Source organism: Neophocaena asiaeorientalis, unplaced genomic scaffold, assembly GCF_003031525.2.
Source record: "Neophocaena asiaeorientalis asiaeorientalis breed wild unplaced genomic scaffold, Neophocaena_asiaeorientalis_V1.1 scaffold62, whole genome shotgun sequence".
Lineage (NCBI taxonomy): Eukaryota > Metazoa > Chordata > Mammalia > Artiodactyla > Phocoenidae > Neophocaena > Neophocaena asiaeorientalis.
Genome location: NW_020175191.1, coordinates 2,206,638 through 2,225,508, shown reverse-complemented (window position 1 = coordinate 2,225,508; position 18,871 = coordinate 2,206,638). Strand labels below are relative to the sequence as shown.

Below are 18,871 nucleotides of genomic sequence, written 5' to 3'. Positions count from 1 at the left end.
CCTTCTATCTCTACAGTGCCGACCACATAGTGATTACTCAATAAATAGCATTGAACGAATGGCTGTAAGTAATTAGATTCTGATGGTGTTTGGGGGTTGGTGTTTGAAGTGTGTTTTATTATATTGTGTTGACCACATAGAGGACAATAGATGGAATTCCATCTAGACTAGGGTTTCTCAAAAGTGGTACTACTGACATTTGGGGCCATATAATTCTTTGCTGTAGGGGGTTTTCCTATGCACTGTAGGATAATCATTAGCCATATCTCTGATCTATACCATTAGATGCCAGTAGAACCCCTAGTTGTGACAATTAAAACTGTCTTCAGACATTGCCAAGTTACTGTGGGGGTCAAAATCACCCCCAGTTGAAAAAGTCTGATCTAGACCATGGATCCCCAGGGACTGGAAGTAGGGGGATCAGAATAGCTTCAGAATTGCTTTCCATGTTTTGACTTGTTCAGTTAAACTGTGAATGTTTAATTAGGTATTAAAACAAAATCGAAGTGCTAAGTGCTGCCAGTTTTAAGTGTTACAAGGGAACAGAATGTAAGTGGTAGAAACTGAGTAAATTGATTGACTTTTTAAAAAATTAAAGACTATAGTTGAAATATTGACCTAAAGAAAATTAGGTACAGCTCAGCAATTGAATGTTGCTAAAGTGATCCCAACTATTGGAGCCTTTAGAAGATTAAGCCCTACCTGGTTGCTTTTCTGTAAAGTAGGGGCATAGCAGAATATGAAACTGTTGTTTTTGAAAAGTGTAATTTTAAAATGATCTCAATGAAGAACTGATTTCTCTTAACTGTAGTCTGGCTTTACTAATTTACAAGCAAAATGACTAAAGCTTAAGTATACCATGAAGTTAATTATTTAATATTCCTTCTCCCTAGGAGCTCTCTAGCCTCTGCAGATACATGGTTTGATAATATAAGTGGATGCTTATCTTTAAAATCCATGAGGGTAGTTGATACTCTGCTTTTAGAAAAATGGCCTTCTAATGTCTGTCTTAGTTGGTAAATAGTAACACATACAATGAGTGCCCGCCAATGACAGTGGTGCTTTGGAACATTACAGAGGCAATCATTTGCATAGTTCCTGATGATCATTTTACTGCTATGGACCAGCGACTGTTAAATGTCTCCATTCCCTCCTCCTTTTTGAATGGGAGTTCTGTTACAATTATTTTGTCCCTTTCTCATATATTGGGTGTTTGGGGGAGGGGAGACAAAGAACTTTTTTTCTTAGTTGTAGGTCTTCATGTTGAGAGGAGCTGTACCCCAGGATCCTCATTCACATGCAGACCTGGTGCAGATGACAAGATCCTGGATTTTGAGCCAATGATATGAGATGAGGCTTTGGGAAAGGGATATTAGTTGTTATCGCCAGAACAGCAAGAGAAGCAAGTGATAGTGAAAAAATTCTGGCCTCATTTTTCAGTAATAATTAAGAGTACAGTATTTGAACTGCAAGAGTGAAGGGTATGTGGGCTGGTAGGGAGGGGAAGGGGTAGTTGGGAGGGTGCTACATTGAAGGCCCAGAGAGAAATAAACAAAGGAGGAAATTTTACCCCACATTGCTCATAAAGGGTATACTGTTTCTGTAGCCTTACAACATTGATAGTACAGATAATGCAAAGGATAGATAAGACTATGCAAAGATTAGATTCCCAAGATGGCATTTGCCCATAAGCATATCAGTAGTGAAATGAGGAAGGTGGTTTATTATTGTGGGAAAAGGTTTATTATTAATGGTAAGACACACTTGGTTTTAAATTTCTATTCTGCCACTTACTGATGCCACTTACCTTGGGCAAGCTATTTAACACCAGTTGGATAGTATCTTATAATTTTTTGTTTTTGTATATTATTTTGGGAGTATGTCATAAATGTACTTGTTGGAATCCTTAACTTGTCAGTGGCTCACTCTAGTGTGAAAGGAGGTTGACCTAGAATTACCTCTGACATTAGAGGTCTGAAGGCTATTTAGTAGAAACTGAAGTTTCAGCCCTAATGATTGATAATGACAAATAAAAATGGCCCTTCAGCTACATAATTCCTGTTCCTAGTCTGAAAGGAATTTATGAGTTTTTTTTTTTAGAATGGAATAGAAAGCAGAAGATTGGCTCTGATTATCTTGCAAGCTAGAAATTCCACTTTGAACAACTAACTTACTGTTTATGCTTGAATCTCTTACTAGTTCACCAGGTTAGAATACCTGGAAGGGCTGATAGGTTTGAGTGCTGCTTCTGAGATACAAACCCAGAATCTAGGTGTAGTTACATTAAGAAGGCAGCCACTATGAAGTGTCCAATCCTGAGAACCTGTAAAACGACAATGGAGTCCAACCCTATTAGGAAAATCCCAATTAATTATATTAGAGAAATCCCAGATCCCTTTTAATCCTGGTCATTAGACCTTGGGCTAAAAGGAAGATATTTAACACTTGCTGTGTGTCAGATACTCTTGGGTCATTCCACATAACATTATCTTATTTAATCCTTGTTATTTCCCTGTGAAATACTTTGTGTTGTCCCCATTTACAATTCCTCAAATGCGCAAATTCTTATTCATCTTTTCAGCTTTTATATATCCTATACCCTCCATCTGGAATGGTCATATTCCTACTCTTTGCCTAATGAATCCCTGCTTGTCCTTCAGAGCTCGTCTCAGATGTTACTACTCAAGGAAGCCTTCCTTACCCCCAGGTTTGTTTCCTTATTATACACTGTAGTAACACACTATATCTTAATAAGCACAAGAAATTATATGATTAGTCATTTAATATCTGTCATTCATGCTGAAGTATGACCCCATGAGGATGGGAACTGTATCTGTGTCATTTTTCTGGGTTATTTATAGTGCCAAGTATGTGTAGTTTCTTACACACTGGTACTCAGTAAGTAATCGGTGTGTGATAGTGGCAAACGAATGCCATAGTCAGGAGTTGAATGCTTGTGTAATAGAACTTCAAAATTTCTTTCTTTAAATTACACCATACCCAGAACCCAGCAGGAAGTTTCTCAGTGTTGCCCAAGAGCTCTTCCTTGACTCTTTCAGTTCTAGATTGGCTATCTAACTATTAAAGTTATTCATTAACCCTAGGTACTAGCTTGGGTGTGGATCTGAGATAAGGAACTGAAAGTCTTCAACAAACCTCCCTAGCTGTGTGTGGGTGAGCTCTTCAGAGAAGTCCCATCTTTCTGAGCAGCTGTCTTGAAGACAGGTGGTAGGAAAGGCTCCAGGACTCCATGTCCCATTAAGAAACTTTACAAGAGGGACACATCTGGTTTACCAGTGTTTCTGACTTCCTTCTGAGCTGAAAACTGCTTTGTTTTGTAGACAAGCAAAACTTGGCCATAAACACCTAAAATGAAGAGCCCCCGAACCTTTGAGGAGCAAACGGAATGCATTATAGACTCTCTACTCACAGACTTCTTAGGTCCCACTTGTCAGGTTGCTAACCGGACCCTACGTTGTGCAGACGAACTAGATTCAGGTAAGGCTCCTGGCCTGAGGTGGTAATTGCAGGTCAACAAGAGAATCTGAATATTCTTACTTATTTCTTCTTAAGTTTCAAAAGGTAAGCTCTAAGCTTTCAGCAATATCTGAAGTCTTTATAGAAGGGAAAGAGATTCCCAGTGAAGGGAGATTTTCTGTCTTCTATTGGTGTTGACAGAATATTGAAGATTTTCTTCGGAGAGAATGATGCCCAAATTGTTTAAAAAGTCTAGAGAACTTTTTTCAATGCCCAGATTCCTGGGACTTGCCATCCCTTCAAGCATTGTGACGAATGTGCCTGTGTTCTCTCTGTTTTAGGAGAGGTCTGCTCTTTTGATGTGGCCATCATTGCTGGTCGCCTTCGGATGTTGGGTGACCAGTTCAATGGAGAATTGGAAGCTTCTGCCAAAAACATCATCGCAGAAACCATTCAGGGACAGGTCAAGTTTCTGCTACTTCCTTCTATTGTTTGCTGCTTTTTTTCTATTTCAGATATCCTTCTCTTACTACTCCTATATGACTGTGACTAGAAATGTTCTGTGAAAGATTTGGGGGCTTAATGCATCCAAGGAGATACAGCAGGAATTCTTCAACTGCCGACTCTTTAGCAGTTAATCAAAGCCTAGGTGGTATTGAGGTGGAGAGCTTTTGGCATAGGCTGATCAGCCTTCAGATTGTTCCTATTTGTTTTTCATCAGAGCTGTGCTTAATGGCATAGAGCATATATATAGCATTTTATTCTTCGTAAAGCATTTTATTCTTTTATGCACCTGTTTTAATATTTATTTTGCTGGTAGTGGACATCTTTTTTTCCTCAAGGTCCAGCAATAAAATTATATACAGGAAGGATAGGCATTTGACAAATCCGACGCAACAAAGGATAAGTACAGCAGCCACTAGGGCGTATCTGGCTTTTCATCAGTGTCCTGATTCCTGGACTTTGTATGGGATATAAATACCATAGGCAATGTTCTAGAAGAGGTTGCTGGTTAATATCAATAATGACAGCTAATATTAACTCATCACTTACCATGTGCCAGACAGTATTCTAAATGCTTTACATTTATTATCTCATTTAATCCTTACACCACTCTATGAGGCATTATAGAAACTGTTATCCACAGTGCAACCTCTCTCATCTGTGTGTAACACTGTGAGAGCAAACATTTAACCCATTTTGTCCACTGCTATATTCACACAACCTAGAACAGAACATGATATACAATAGGCCCTCAAAAAGTATTTTCTGACTTAGTATCCATTTAAGCTGATAAGGAAACTGAAGAATAGGGAAATAAGTAATTAGATTATTTAGTAAGTGTTGAAGTTAGGATTTGAACCCAGACTGATTCCAGAATCACACTTTTTTTTTTAAATTGAGGTAGCATTGCTTTATAACTTTACATAAATTTCATGTGTACAACATTATAATTCCACTTTTGTATACACCACAGCATGCTTGCCACCAAAAGTCTAGTTTCTCTCTGTCACCATAAAATTGACCCCCTTTACCCATTTTGGTTCTTTTTGGTTTTCTAAATTAATTAATTAATATTTTATTTTTGGCTGCGTTGGGTCTTCGTTGCTGTACGTGGGCTTTCTCTAGTTGTGGTGAGCGGGGGCTACCCTTCGTGGTGGTGCGCAGGCTTCTCATTGCAGTGGCTTCTCTTTGTTGTGGAGCACGGGCTCTAGGTGTGCGGGCTTCAGTAGTTGTGGCCCACAGGCTTTGTTGCTCCGTGGCATGTGGGACCTTCCTGGACCAGGGCTCGAACCCATGTCCCCTGCGTTGGCAGGCGGATTCTTAACCACTGTGCCACCAGGGAAGTCCCTCCTTTACCCATTTTGACCTCGCCCTATCTCCTGGTCACCACCAATCTATTCTCTGTATCTCTGTGCTGAACCACACCCTTAACCATTATGCTTTATCTTCCTACTGAATGCAGCTCAGGCAGAACTGGACTTATCACACCTAATTGCTTGCACTGAAGCTTTCCTCGGTAGCTGGTAGCTGGATCTACTTTTACTTTTTAATTAAAAAAAATTATTTTAATAGTACAGTACTACACGCTCTGCACTTGGTTGAATCTGCAGATGTGGAACCGCAGATACAGACGGCCAACCATAAAGTTATATGTAGGTTTTCAACTATGCAGGGGATTGTTTCCCCTAACCTCTGAGCTGTTTTACTTAGGTTGCTTCCATGTCCTGGCTATTGTAAATAGAGCTGCAATGAACATTGTGGTACATGACTCTTTTTGAATTATATCCATCTACTTCTTAAGATTACCTTAGATACAACCAATGTGCACTTGCCACTCTTTGAGAAACACTTGCTTTACTGGATTCCTACACCTGCAGCCTACTGTACTTTTACAGTGATACTCCACTGATAGATCCCATATCTTACCCCAGGCAGGAGCTATACTTCAGGACACAGTTAATTCTCTCAGCAAGGCCTGGTGTGCCCAGGATTCCAGCTTGGCTTATGAGAGAGCCTTTCTGGCAGTGTCAGTGAAACTTCTTGAACGTGTGGTCCGCATGACTCCTGAGATAGCAAGACAGGTGGCTACGCCCATGACAAATATGATCATTGGGAACACTGCCATCCGAGAGTATATCCAGGCCCAGGGAGGTTGGGTAAGTATTTTGGGGCCCCTGGCTTTGCTAGACATTTGCATCGTTTTTGTACTAATCTCTGGGACTCCAATTCGTGGTTCTTTCCATCAGTTGGAAACCATGCAGGGAAACTGGCCTTCCAACTTTGCTGAAAATGCCGGGGTTTTTTTGCCATGGAAAAGGGGAGGAGTCAGCAGCTCAGCCAGTGGGTCTTGGACCCCAGAGCCAGGCTACCTAAAATGTTGACTGCTAACTTTGTCAAGCTAATTTCCACTTCCTGTACATAATCATCTATGAAGTATATTAGTGGTGGAGTTCTAATCTCAGTGTGACTTTGCTCTACTGGTAAATTTCTGGGTCTTTTTTCCCTAACATCTTTTGGGTGTGTGTTGAGGAAGTTCAGAATCATCTTACTATTATCTAACAAAAAAACGGTTAGTGACATCTGCTGTAGTGGTAACGGTAGGAGGCATTCTAAGTCCATGTCTTAGTAATCATTAGAACATCTGCTGTCTTAGAGCACTCCCCTTCATTTCCAAGATCAGCAGAAGCCTTAGTAAGAGCTCTCTTCCCTGGAGTTATCTGTGGGTCATTCTGGCTTCTTTAGGGAGTTCCTGAAGACCATTCCTTTGACTGTAGGATATTCATTGTCCTTCCTAGGAAAACCTGGAGAGCTGAAGAAGAGGTGGAGCTGTTTTCCAGCCTGAAAAACTTTGATCTTCTTTGACTGATCGGGTGATTGATCTCTGGCAATTAAAACAGAAACAACCAAATCAAAACCTTCTTTCTCTTGGACAGAACTGAACTTAGCTGAATAACCTGTTTTCTACTGATTGTTAAAGTTAGGAGCAGCTCCCAGAGGTCTGTAGAGATTTTATACTTTCTGTTTTTACATGAGTTTTAATGAGGTTTTGTTGAAGCAAAGACCTCCAGACTTAAAGTAGTGACTCGTCAGTAGTGGAATTCCAGGCAACAGGGCAGGCATTTGCTGGAGATACTGTGGGGAAAAGGGAACACACAGTAAACCATTCCTTCAGATTTAGTCCTGTCCTCTGGTAAGGATCTTGTCTACTAATTTTGCAGTCTAAAGGGTTTCAGGGAGATCTTTGGTTAGAAAACCTTGTTATTTTAAGTTGAGGATTTTCTTTTAAATTCATAACCTAAATCTCATATTAATTTCACCTGAGCCAACTTATTTTATGTATTTTCAAGGCTGGAAGCAAAAAAAATAGCACTTTGTTCATCTGCTCTTCTACTAGGAAGGCCAAAGAGCAATAAAACAGTTGCTGCATTTTTATTGCCACAGGATGCAGGAAGTGCTGGCCCACTTCTGGGACAGTAGGGCCATCCCAGCTTAGATGAGGCAAGCTACCTACCACAGTGTTTTTCAAAGTACAGTTTACATACCACTTGCATGTGACCTTATATGTTGCTGATTTCCAGGCCCCATCCGCTAGAGATTCTGATTCTGTAGGGGAGGGCTGGGGCCCAGGTTCCTAACTTTTTAATCAGATCCACTGGTGATTCTAATATACACATAAATTTTGAGAACCGTCACTTTAGAGCAAGGGTTGGGAAATTAGAGCCCACAGGCCCAATCAGCCCACTGCTTTAAAAATTTTTTTTTGTAAAGAAAGTTTTATTGGAATGCAGCTACACTCACTTGTTTACATATTATTTATGGCTGTTTTAGCATCGCAGCAGCAGAGTTGAGTAGTTATAGCAGACACCATATAGCCTGTCCTGTAAAGCTTAAAATATTTACTATCTGGCCCTTCAAGTTTGCAGACCCCTGCTCTAAAGCTAAATGAACATTACTCCTTGTGTAATTTAAACTCTGTTGCAATCATGATAATTCCAAACAGAGCTGTAGATAGGATAACTCCTTTTTCAGAATTTAGTCTGAGTGTTTGTTAGTTTTTGCATAGTCCACACTTTCTTTAGAACCTTTGGCAAAAGGAGCTCTGTGACTCCTGAGTATTCGATAGAAGGTATACATTTCCCTGGCCCTGCCACAAGTGATTGGAGGTAAAACATATGGTTTCTATGGTCTGTGTATCTCATAGCAGTTCTTAATAATCTCATAGATTAGTAGGCAGTCATCAAATAGAGACTTCTTCATCTGTAAGTCCCCAAACCAGACGATTTACCTGAACATCAAGAAGAAAATCACTACTAAAGCATTACTATACCTATTTTTTTAAGAGAGGCGTTAATGGCTTTGGCTAAAGTTTAACAAAGTTAACCACATCCCCTCCCTTCACCCAGCCAGCGATCTGGCTCCCTTAGATACACAGAAATAAAGCTGTAGTGCTGTTAATGTATTCTGACTTTTTCAAGTTATGCTATTTCCTCTATTCTTCGATAAATCACAATTAGGTTAGTAATCCAGAAATGAGATTTCATGTTTCTCTTTAGTAGAAATTTATCTGTTTTTGCTACCAATTTAAGACACTTGATGTATTCCTTTGTCCCTTACATTACTGTAAACTCAGCGTGGTGAGTTTTGTGGTATTTGACCTCTTAAGTGAAATCATTATTTTCACTTTGACTAATGCTGTTCTGTTCATGAAATAAAATTCTTCTCTCTATGCATTTGAACTAATTCTCAGCAAGTGCAATCTAAATTGAATGATATAGAAATAAGGAGCAGATTGGTGGTTGCCAGGGGCAGGGGGTGGGGCGGGGAATGGGGTAGAGGAAACAGGTGAAGGTCGTCAAAGGATACAAACTTCCTATGAGATGAAAAGTTCTGCGGATGTAACGTACAGCATGGTGACTATAGTTAACAATACTGTAATGTATATTTAAAAGTCGCTTAGAGAGTAGATTTTTAAAGTTCTCACCATACACACAAATTGTAGCTATGTGAGGTGATGGATATGTTAACTTTGTTATGGTGATCATTTTACTATATATGTATATCAAATCATTACACTGTATACTTTAAACTTACACAATGTTATAGCTCAATAAAACTGGAAAAAAAATAAATTGTAGTATTTTTTTTTTCTGGCCATGCCACACAGCTTGCAGGATCTTAGTTCCCCAGTCAGGGATTGAACCCAGGCCACAGCAGTGAAAGCACAGAGTCCTAACCACTGGACCACCAGGGAACTCCCCTATACTGTAGTATCTTGAGATAGAGGATATGGTGCCCCTGGGGAGTATACCAGGCAAATGGGTGAAGCAGCTCTGGCCTGGGTGTTGTGTTTGTTGTTAGGCCACCCTTTATCCTAGGAATGCTGAAGTGATTTGGGCTGCAAGAAGAAGACACTGTAGCCCAGAGATCAAGAAGGCATTTAGGTTGTCTGATTTTAACAACTTAGTTTCACCATAGACAAATCATGTGACATTGGGCAAGTAATCCAATTTCTTTGTGCCTATGTTTCCACAATAGGGTTATTGTGAGGGACAAAAGATACAGTACACTTTGTCAAGGGCTTAGCCCAGTGCCTGGAATATTTTAAGCACTGCTTAAACAATTTGGAGCTCCTGTGCTTTGGAATTCATAAAGTTCTAGCTTGACTTTTTTCTCTCCATTAACTCTGTCTCCCACAAAGGCAAGCCAATCTTACTTTACCTTTCACCTCAATGTGAGTGATTCCTATGTCTGACTTATTTTCCTTCTTGCTAAATCCATATCCACAAACTCTAATTCTTTATTTCTATCAACCTTTCTTATCCCCACACTTTCCCAGATTGCCATCCAACTAGCTCAAATCCTGTCATTTTTCCTTTCTCCCTCCCTCCAGTCCTACTCCCCCAGTTAGTCTTTCTCACTTATTCCTTCCTTTTTGTCCTGACTCTCCCTACAAGAGTTTATAGGGACTCTTGTCCCTGCTTGGACTACTGGCGAAGCCTTCTAGTTGTGCTTTCAACTGATTGTCCTGTTGCAAGCTTGCCCCATTCCAGTCTGTCCCATATACTGCCACCAAATTGGCCAAAGCTGGGATTTCTTTGTCCCTTGTTCTGATTCAGTTTTCGATGTGGTATAATTCATTTTGAAATTTTACATGCCACTGAAGGAGATTTTGAGACTTTAAAAAAATGTATCAGAAGGAGGCATTTACTTTTTAAAAACTATCATTTTCCCAAAGCATTGCTTTGATTATCATTCTCTTAAAATCTTTCAGTGGAACTTTTGAAGATAATTGGTTATATTCATGACCCTGATGGTGGCAATGGTGTCATGACTGTGTACGCGTGCCAAAGCTTATCAAACCTACACTTTGAAATGTGTAGTTTATTGTATGTCAATACTACCTCAATAAAGTTGTTTTAAAAAAACAATGGTTTTCCATTTCCCATCAAATAGAGCCTGACTTTTCAGCCTGGTATTCAAGTTCCCCCAGGGTCTGGCCCCAACTGCCCTTTCTATTGTTATGGCTCTACATGTGTGTAGAGCATTTTTCTCAGGCTCTACTCACATCTTCAAGACCCAACTCAAGGGGGTTTTTCAAGATGGTGGAGGAGTAGAAGGATGTGGAGTTTCTGCCTCTCCACAAATGCAACAAGAATACATCTACAGGGCTTCCCTGGTGGCGCAGTGGTTGAGAGTCTGCCTTCCAATGCAGGGAACACGGGTTCGTGCCCCGGCCTGGGAAGATCCCACATGCCGTGGGGCGTCTGGGCCCGTGAGCCATGGCCGCTGAGCCTGCGCGTCCGGAGCCTGTGCTCCGCAACGGGAGAGGCCACAATGGTGAAAGGCCCGTGTACCGCAAAAAAATACCCAAAAAAAAAAAAAAAAAAAGAATACATCTACAGGCTCCCGACGTGTGCAGCACTTCCAAACTTGCGGGCTGGAAGGCCTGCAAGTTTGCGCCTGCCTGGCTGCATCGAGGCTCCAAGGGGCGCTGTGAACCACAGCAGGTTCTCGGCTGCTCAGCTCTGCATCTCGGGCACGCTGGCCTCAGCCTCTCCCTGCTCCTGCACTTGCCGCAAGGCCTTGTCGGGCCCGGGGGTGCCTCGCTCCTGCAGTCCTGGGCCCACCTCGAGGCTCGCGCACGTATCCGGGAAGCACGGCACGAGGCCGCGAACGAGTCGCAGCACGGCGGGCTCTCCTCCTGCACCGGGCAGCCCACCGGCTCCCCCGTGCCGCTGCCCAGCCCCACCGGACCCTCCTGCGAGTTCTGATGTAGACCACGATGATGTTGCCCTTGAAATTCATCACCTGCCCGCTGGAAATAAACGTGGAGTTACTGTTTCCAGTCACATTTCCTACAAAGGGAGAGGAAGAGAGAACACGCAGAGGACATGATCCAGCAATCCCACTTCTGGGCATATATCCAGAGAAAACTATGGTTGGAAAGGATACATGTATCCCAATGTTCACTGCAGTGCTGTTTACAAGAGCCAAGACATGGAAACAACCTAAATATCCATCAACAGATGAATGGATAACGAAAATCCATTGTGGTACGTATATACAATGGAATATTACTCAGCCATTAAAAAGAATGAAATAATGCCATTTACAGCAACATGGATGGACCTAGAGATTATCATAGTAAGTGAAGTTAAGTCAGACAGAGAAGGACAAATACCATATGATATCACTTAAATGTGGAATCTAAAAAAAATGATACAAGTGAACTTGTTTACAAAACAGAAACAGACTCATAGACTTAGAAAACAAACTTATGGTTACCGAAGGGGAAAGGTGGAGGGGGGGATAAATTGGGGGTTTGGGATTGACATATACACACTACTATATTTTAAATAGATAACCAAAAGAGACCTACTGTATAGCATACGTAACTCTACTCAATGTTTGCAATAACCTAAATTGGGAAAGAATTTGAAAAAGAATAGATATATGTATACGCATAACTGAATCACTTTGCTGTACACCTGAAACTAACACAACATTGTGAATCAACTATACTCAAATATAAAATAAAAATTAAAAAAAAAACATAGACAGGTGCTCATAACATCAAGCGTACTCTACACTGCAGGTCTACTCTCTATTATGCCTATGTCTTTCTGCTCTCACCAGTTACCAAGTTAGTTCTTAAGTCTGTTTTTAACTAGTTGAACCTATTAGGAAATCTAATGGAATACAAGCATACCTCATTTTCTTGCTCTTGAATTTATTGTGCTTTGAAAATACTGCGTTTTTTACAAGTTGAAGGTCTGTGGCAACCCTGCATTGTCAGATGATGGTTAGCATTTTTTGGCAATAAAGTATTTTTAAACTGAAAAAAAAAAAAGAATGCATCTACAGATGGAACAATTCTCACAGAGCACCGGCTGAACACCATCAGAAGACCTTGGACACTGGAAAGGACAGGAAAGATCCCCACATAACCAGGTAGGATGAAAGAAAAAAGAAGGGAAAAAGAGGAGAGGAAGCAGCATGGGGACTGTGCCCCTTGGTGGGGAGCTGAGGAAGAGGAGAGGTTCCTACATCTGGGGAAGCCCCCTCACCAACATGGAAATCAGTTGGGACAGAAGGGGAACATCTGAGGCTGTCAGAGGAGGGTGAAATGGCTGGTCTGTGGCAGCCAGGACAGGACAGAGTGTGACCTACACAGATGGTCTGTGCCACATCCCTGCGTGCCCCAGACTGGGACATGTGTCTGCTGGTGTGCACAAGGGCTGGGAGCTGGAATGTGGGTATTGGAGAGCAAACCCAGGGAGAAGACTGCTGTTGGCTGTGAGGAGACAGCCTGAGGGGACGGGAGGGAGGCAGTGGCAACCGGAATGCTTATGGAGGTAACCTGGACTGCCACAGAAGCCAGGTGCCACTGTTGAGTGACATGCAGGGGGTGGAGCCGCCATTGCAGCTTCTCTCTTCCCATGCGCCACCCCCTGTCCCCCCAAGTGCTAGGAAAGGTCCCCACAGAGGCTGCACGCACACACCTGCCACCAGGTGCTAGGAGAAGTCCCTGCTGTGGCTGGCTTTCTCGTGCCTACCCCCGGGCACTAGGAAGGGCCTCCGCCAGGGCTGATCCTCTCACAATGGCCACTGAGTGCTGGGAAAGGCTCCTACTAGGCCCAGATCTCTCATGCCCATGGCCACCGGCTTCCCCGGGCACCTCCTCACTGACAGGACTGGATCTCTCACAGCTGCCAACCCCCAAACCCTGCGCACCTGTCACTGCCGGGGCTCCCACAACCCCAGCAGCCATGCCACCTCTACATCTTGTCGTCACCAGGGCAGACCCGAGTGCTCCAGTGCAGCTTCGGGAGCAGATCCCTGTGGGTGGCACATGTGCAGAGCTGGGACTAAAATCACAGTTGAGCCCAAGGGGTGGGACAACTAAGGAAGAGGAATGAAAATCTTTACATGCAGCTGCACAAGTCACAGATTAAATCCCCGCAATCAACTTGGTAAACCCTGCATATATGAAATATCTGAATGGGCAGTGAGTGTTCCCACAACTGAGACTGGGGGCAAATGCAAGTGACAGTTGGGCCAGGTCAGAGTCTGAGCTACTGACACAGTGCCCAGAGTGGGTCCAGAGACCTACCCAGAGGTACTGGAGGCCTCCTAGAGAAGTGGAGGTTGGCTGTGACTCATGGTGGGGGCAAGGACACTGACAGCTGAGACCCCAGGAAAATATTACTATTTTTTTTAATGTTTTGTTCTGTTTTTTAAAACTATTATTTTATTTTTTATTAAAATTTTTTTATTATGTTTTTTACTTTTCTGCTTTTACTTTTCTTTTTTGGTGTTTTCTGTTTTTTCCTTCTTATGTTTTGTTTTTAATCTTTTTAAAATCATTTTTGTGTTTGTTTTATGTTTGCTTTGCTTTTTGTGTGTGTGTGCATTTGCTTTTGTTTTGTTTCTTGTTTTTTGTTTTTGTTAGTTTTGTTTTTAATTGTTTGATCTCGTTTTTTGGGTTCTTTTATTTGTCTGGTTGTTCTCTTGTGTTTTGTTTCCTTTGTTTTTGTTTCTTTTTTTGTATGTGTGTGTGCTTCTGGTTTTTGTTTTTGTTTGGTTTCGCTTTTACCATTTGTCTTGGGTTTTATTTGTTCCTTTGTTTTCTTTTTTTTAAACTGTTGTTGTTACTGTTTGTTTGTTTTTGTCTTTGCTGTTTGTCTTGGGTTTTGTTAGTCTGTTTTCTTCCCCCTACCTTATTTTATTTATTCTTTTGCCTTGCAGCTTGCAGCATCTTGGTTCCCTAGCCAGGGGTTGGGCCTGAGCCTCTGGGGTGGGAGCACCCGAGTCCAGGACGCTGGACTGCCAGAGAATTCCTGGCCCCAGGGAATATTAATCAGCAACAGCTCTCCAGGAAGTCTCCATCTCAACTCCAAGACCTGTACCCACCTAACTGCCTGCAGGCTCCAGTATTGGATGCCTCATGCCAAACAACAAGCAAGACAGGAACACAAACCCACCCATCAGCAGACAGACCTAAAGTCATATTAAGCTCATAGACCCACCAAAACACACCACCTGATGTGACCCTCCCCATCAGAAGGACAAGATCCAGCTCCACCCACCAGAGCACAGGCACCAGGAAGCCTACACAAGCCACTGGACCAACCTCAACCACCGGAGGCAGACACCAGAAGCAAGAGGAACAATGACATTGAAGCCTGTGGGAAGGAGATATCAAAAACAGTAAGTTAGACAAAATGAGAAGACAGGGAAATATGTTGCAGACGAAGGAGCAAGGTAAAAACTGACAAGACCAAATAAATGAAGAGGAAATAGGCAGTCTACCTGAAAAAGAATTCAGAGTAATGTTAATAAAGATGATTCAGGATCTTGGAAATAGAATGGAGGCATGGATCGAGAAAATACAAGAAATGTTTAACAAGGACCTAGAAAAACTAAAGAGCAAACAAACAGTGATGAACAACACAATAACTGAAATTTAAAATACAGTGGAAGGAATCAATACCAGAATAACTGAGGTAGAAGAACAGATAAGTGAACTGGAAGATAGAATAGTGGAAATAACTGCCACGGAGCAAAATGAAGAAAAAAGAATGAAAAGAAATGAAGACAATCTGAGAGACCTGTCTCTAAGATTATAGTCGAAAACTTCCCTAACATGGGAAAGGAAATAGCCACCCACGTTCAGGAAGCACAGAGAGTCCCATACAAGTTAAACCCAAGGAGAAACATGCTGAGACACATATTAATTAAGCTAAAATTAAATACAAAGAAAAAATATTAAAAGCAGCAAGGGAAAAGCAACAAATAACATACAAGGGAATCCCCATAGGGTAATCACTGATTTTTCACCAGAAACTCTGCAGGCCAGAATAGAGTGGCAGGATATATTCAAAGTCATGAAAGGGAAAAACCTACAACCAAGATTACTCTACCCAGCAAGGATCTAATTCAGATTCAACAGGGAAATCAAAAACTTTACAGACAAGCAAAAGCTAAGAGAATTCAGCACCACCAAACCAGCTTTACAACAAATGCTAAAGGAACTTATCTAGGTGGGAAACACAAGAGAAGGAAAAAGATCTACAAAAACAAACCCCAAACAGTTAAGAAAATGATAATAGGAACATACATATTGACAATTACCTTAAATAGAAATGGATTAAATGCTCCAACCAAAAGACACAGACTGGCTGAATGGATACAAAAACAAGACCCATATATAAGCTGTCTACAAGAGACTGACTTCAGACCTAGGGACACATACAGACTGAAAGTGAGGGGATAGAAAAAGATATTCCATGCAAATGGAAATCAAAAGAAAGCTGGAGTAGCAATTCTCATAACAGACAAAATAGACTTTCAAACAAAGACTATTACAAGAGACAAAGAAGCACACTACATTAGGATCAGGGGATCAATCCAAGAAGAAAATATAACAATTGTAAATATTATGCACTCGACATAGGAGCACCTCAATACACAAGGCGAATGCTAACAGCCATAAAAGGGGAAATCAACAGTAACACAATTATAGTTGGGGCTTTAACACCCCACTTTCACCAATGAATGGATCATCCAAAATGAAAATAAATAAGGAAACACAAGCTTTAAATGACACATTAAACAAGATGGACTTCACTGATATTTATAGGACATTCTATCCAAAAACAGCAGAATACACTTTCTTAAGTGCACACAGAACATTCTTCAGGATAGATCACATCTTCTGTCACAAATCAAGCCTTGGTAAACTTAAGAAAACTGAAGTCATATCAAGCATATTTTCTGACCACAAAACTAGGAGATTAGAAATCAATTACAGAAAAAAAAAAAAAACAACTGTAAAAAACGCAAACACATGGAGGCTAAATAATATGCTACTAAATAACCAAGACATCACTGAAGAAGTCAAAGAGGAAATTAAAAAATACCAAGAAACAAATGACAATGAAAACACGACAACCCAAAACCTATGGGATGCAGCAAAAGCAGTACTAAGAGGGAAGTTTATAGCAATACAATCCTACCTCAAGAAACAAGAAAAATCTCAAACAACCTAACCTTACACCTAAAGCAACGAGTGAAAGAAGAACAACAAAAAAATTAGTAGAAGGAAAGAAATCATAAACATCAGAGCAGAAATAAATGAAATTGAAACAAAGAAAACAACAGTAAAGGTCAATATAACTAAAAGCTGGTTCTTTGAGAAGGTAAACAAAATTGATAAACCTTTAGCCAGACTCATCAGAAAAAAAGGGAGAGGACTCAAATCAATAAAATTAGAAATGAAAAAGGAGAATTTACAACTGACACTACAGAAATACAAAGGATCATATGAGAATACTATGAGCAACTATATGCCAATAAAATGGACAACCTGGAAGAAATAGACAAATTCTTAGAAAAGTACAACCTTCCAAGACTGAATCAGGAAGAAATAGAAAATATAAACAGACCAATCACAAGTAATGCAATTGAAACTGATTAAAAATCTTCCAGCAGGGACTTCCCTGGTGATGCAGTCGTTGAGAATTCACCTGCCAATTCAAGGGACACGGGTTGAATTCCTAGGCCAGGAAGATCCCACATGCCGTGGAGCAACTAAGCCCGTAACAGCCCGTGGAGCCTGTTCCTAGAGCCCGTGCGTCACAACTACTGAGGCCGCGAGCCACAACTACTGAAGCCCATGCACCTTAGAGCCCATGCACCACAACTACTGAGCCCACACACTACAACTACTGAAGCTGGCATGCTCTAGGTCCCACATGTCGCAACTACTGAGACTGCATGCTGCAACTACTGAAGCTGGCGTGCCTAGAGCCCATGCTTGCAACAAGAAGCCACCGCAATGAGAAACCCATGCACCACAACAAAGAGTAGCCCCACTCGCCGCAACTAGAGAAAGTCTGCACACATAAATGAAGACCCAACGCAGCCAAAAATAAGAAAACAAAAAAACAAAGAGTTGAGTCCTTTAAAAAAAAATTTTTCCAGCAATCAAAAGTCCAGGACCAGACAGCTTCACAGCCATATTCTATCAAACATTTAGAGAAGAGCTAACACCTATCCTTCTCAAGCTCTTCCAAAAAATTGCAGAGGGAGGAACACTCCCAAACTCATTCTATGAGGCCACCATCACCCTGATACAAAAACCACACAAAGATATCACAAAAAAAGAAAATTACAGACCAATATCACTGATGAACATAGACGCAAAAATCCTCAATGAAATACTAGCAAACCAAATCCAGCAACACATTAAAAGCATCATACACCACGATCAAGTGGGATTTATCCCAGGGATGCAAGGATTCTTCAATATACGCAAATCAATCAATGTGAGACACCATATTAATAAATTGAAGAATAAAAACCACATGATCTGACTTCCCTGGTGGCACAGTGGTTAAGAATCACCTGCCAATGCAGGGGACACAGGTTCAAGCCCTGGTCCCAGAAGATCCCACATGCTGCAGAGCAACTAAGCCCGTGCACCACAACTACTAAACCTGTGCTCTACAGCCTGTGAGCCACAACTACTGAGCCCACATGCCACAGCTACTAAAGCCCGTGTGCCTAGAGCCTGTGCTCCACAACAAGAGAAGCCACCATGATGAGAAGCCCATGCACCACAACAAAGAGTAACCCCTGCTCGCTGCAATTAGAGAAGGCCCATGCACAGCAACAAAGATTCCATGCACCACAACAAAGAGTAGCCCCACTCGCCGCAACTAGAGAAAGTCTGCACACATAAATGAAGACCCAACGCAGCCAAAAATAAGAAAACAAAGAGTTGAGTCCTTAAAAAAAAAATTTTTCCAGCAATCAAAAGTCCAGGACCAGACAGCTTCACAGCCATATTCTATCAAACATTTAGAGAAGAGCTAACACCTATCCTTCTCAAGCTCTTCCAAAAAATTGCAGAGGGAGGAACACTCCCAAACTCATTCTATGAGGCCACCATCACCCTGATACAAAAACCACACAAAGATATCACAAAAAAAGAAAATTACAGACCAATATCACTGATGAACATAGACGCAAAAATCCTCAATGAAATACTAGCAAACCAAATCCAGCAACACATTAAAAGCATCATACACCACGATCAAGTGGGATTTATCCCAGGGATGCAAGGATTCTTCAATATACGCAAATCAATCAATGTGAGACACCATATTAATAAATTGAAGAATAAAAACCACATGATCTGACTTCCCTGGTGGCACAGTGGTTAAGAATCACCTGCCAATGCAGGGGACACAGGTTCAAGCCCTGGTCCCAGAAGATCCCACATGCTGCAGAGCAACTAAGCCCGTGCACCACAACTACTAAACCTGTGCTCTACAGCCTGTGAGCCACAACTACTGAGCCCACATGCCACAGCTACTAAAGCCCG

At 41.5% G+C, this 18,871-nt stretch overlaps 1 protein-coding gene across 2 annotated transcripts; it reads left to right on the top strand.

Moving 5' to 3' along the window:
• The first annotated feature begins 2,598 nt into the window (after positions 1-2,598).
• Positions 2,599-8,782, top strand: BCL2L15 (BCL2 like 15). 2 transcript variants are annotated; one of them, XM_024764945.1, is made up of 5 exons: positions 2,599-2,707; positions 3,342-3,498; positions 3,819-3,940; positions 5,913-6,137; positions 6,777-8,782. In XM_024764945.1, the coding sequence occupies exons 2-5, from the start codon at positions 3,372-3,374 to the stop codon at positions 6,792-6,794; spliced, it is 492 nt and encodes a 163-aa protein (XP_024620713.1). In that variant the 5' UTR covers positions 2,599-2,707; positions 3,342-3,371; the 3' UTR covers positions 6,795-8,782. The 2 variants fall into 2 exon arrangements, with proteins under 2 accessions (XP_024620713.1, XP_024620712.1); XM_024764944.1 differs by lacking the exon at positions 2,599-2,707 and having other exon boundaries at positions 3,092-3,498.
• Positions 8,783-18,871: the final 10,089 nt, after the last annotated feature.

Excerpts from the sequence above, each read along its gene's own strand:
- BCL2L15 (XM_024764945.1), top strand. The coding sequence starts at position 3,372 with ATGAAGAGCCCCCGAACCTTTGAGGAGCAAACGGAATGCATTATAGAC. Across the intron at positions 3,499-3,818 it reads TGCAGACGAACTAGATTCAG|GAGAGGTCTGCTCTTTTGAT; the intron begins GTAAGGCTCCTG and ends TCTCTGTTTTAG. Across the intron at positions 3,941-5,912 it reads CAGAAACCATTCAGGGACAG|GCAGGAGCTATACTTCAGGA; the intron begins GTCAAGTTTCTG and ends ATCTTACCCCAG.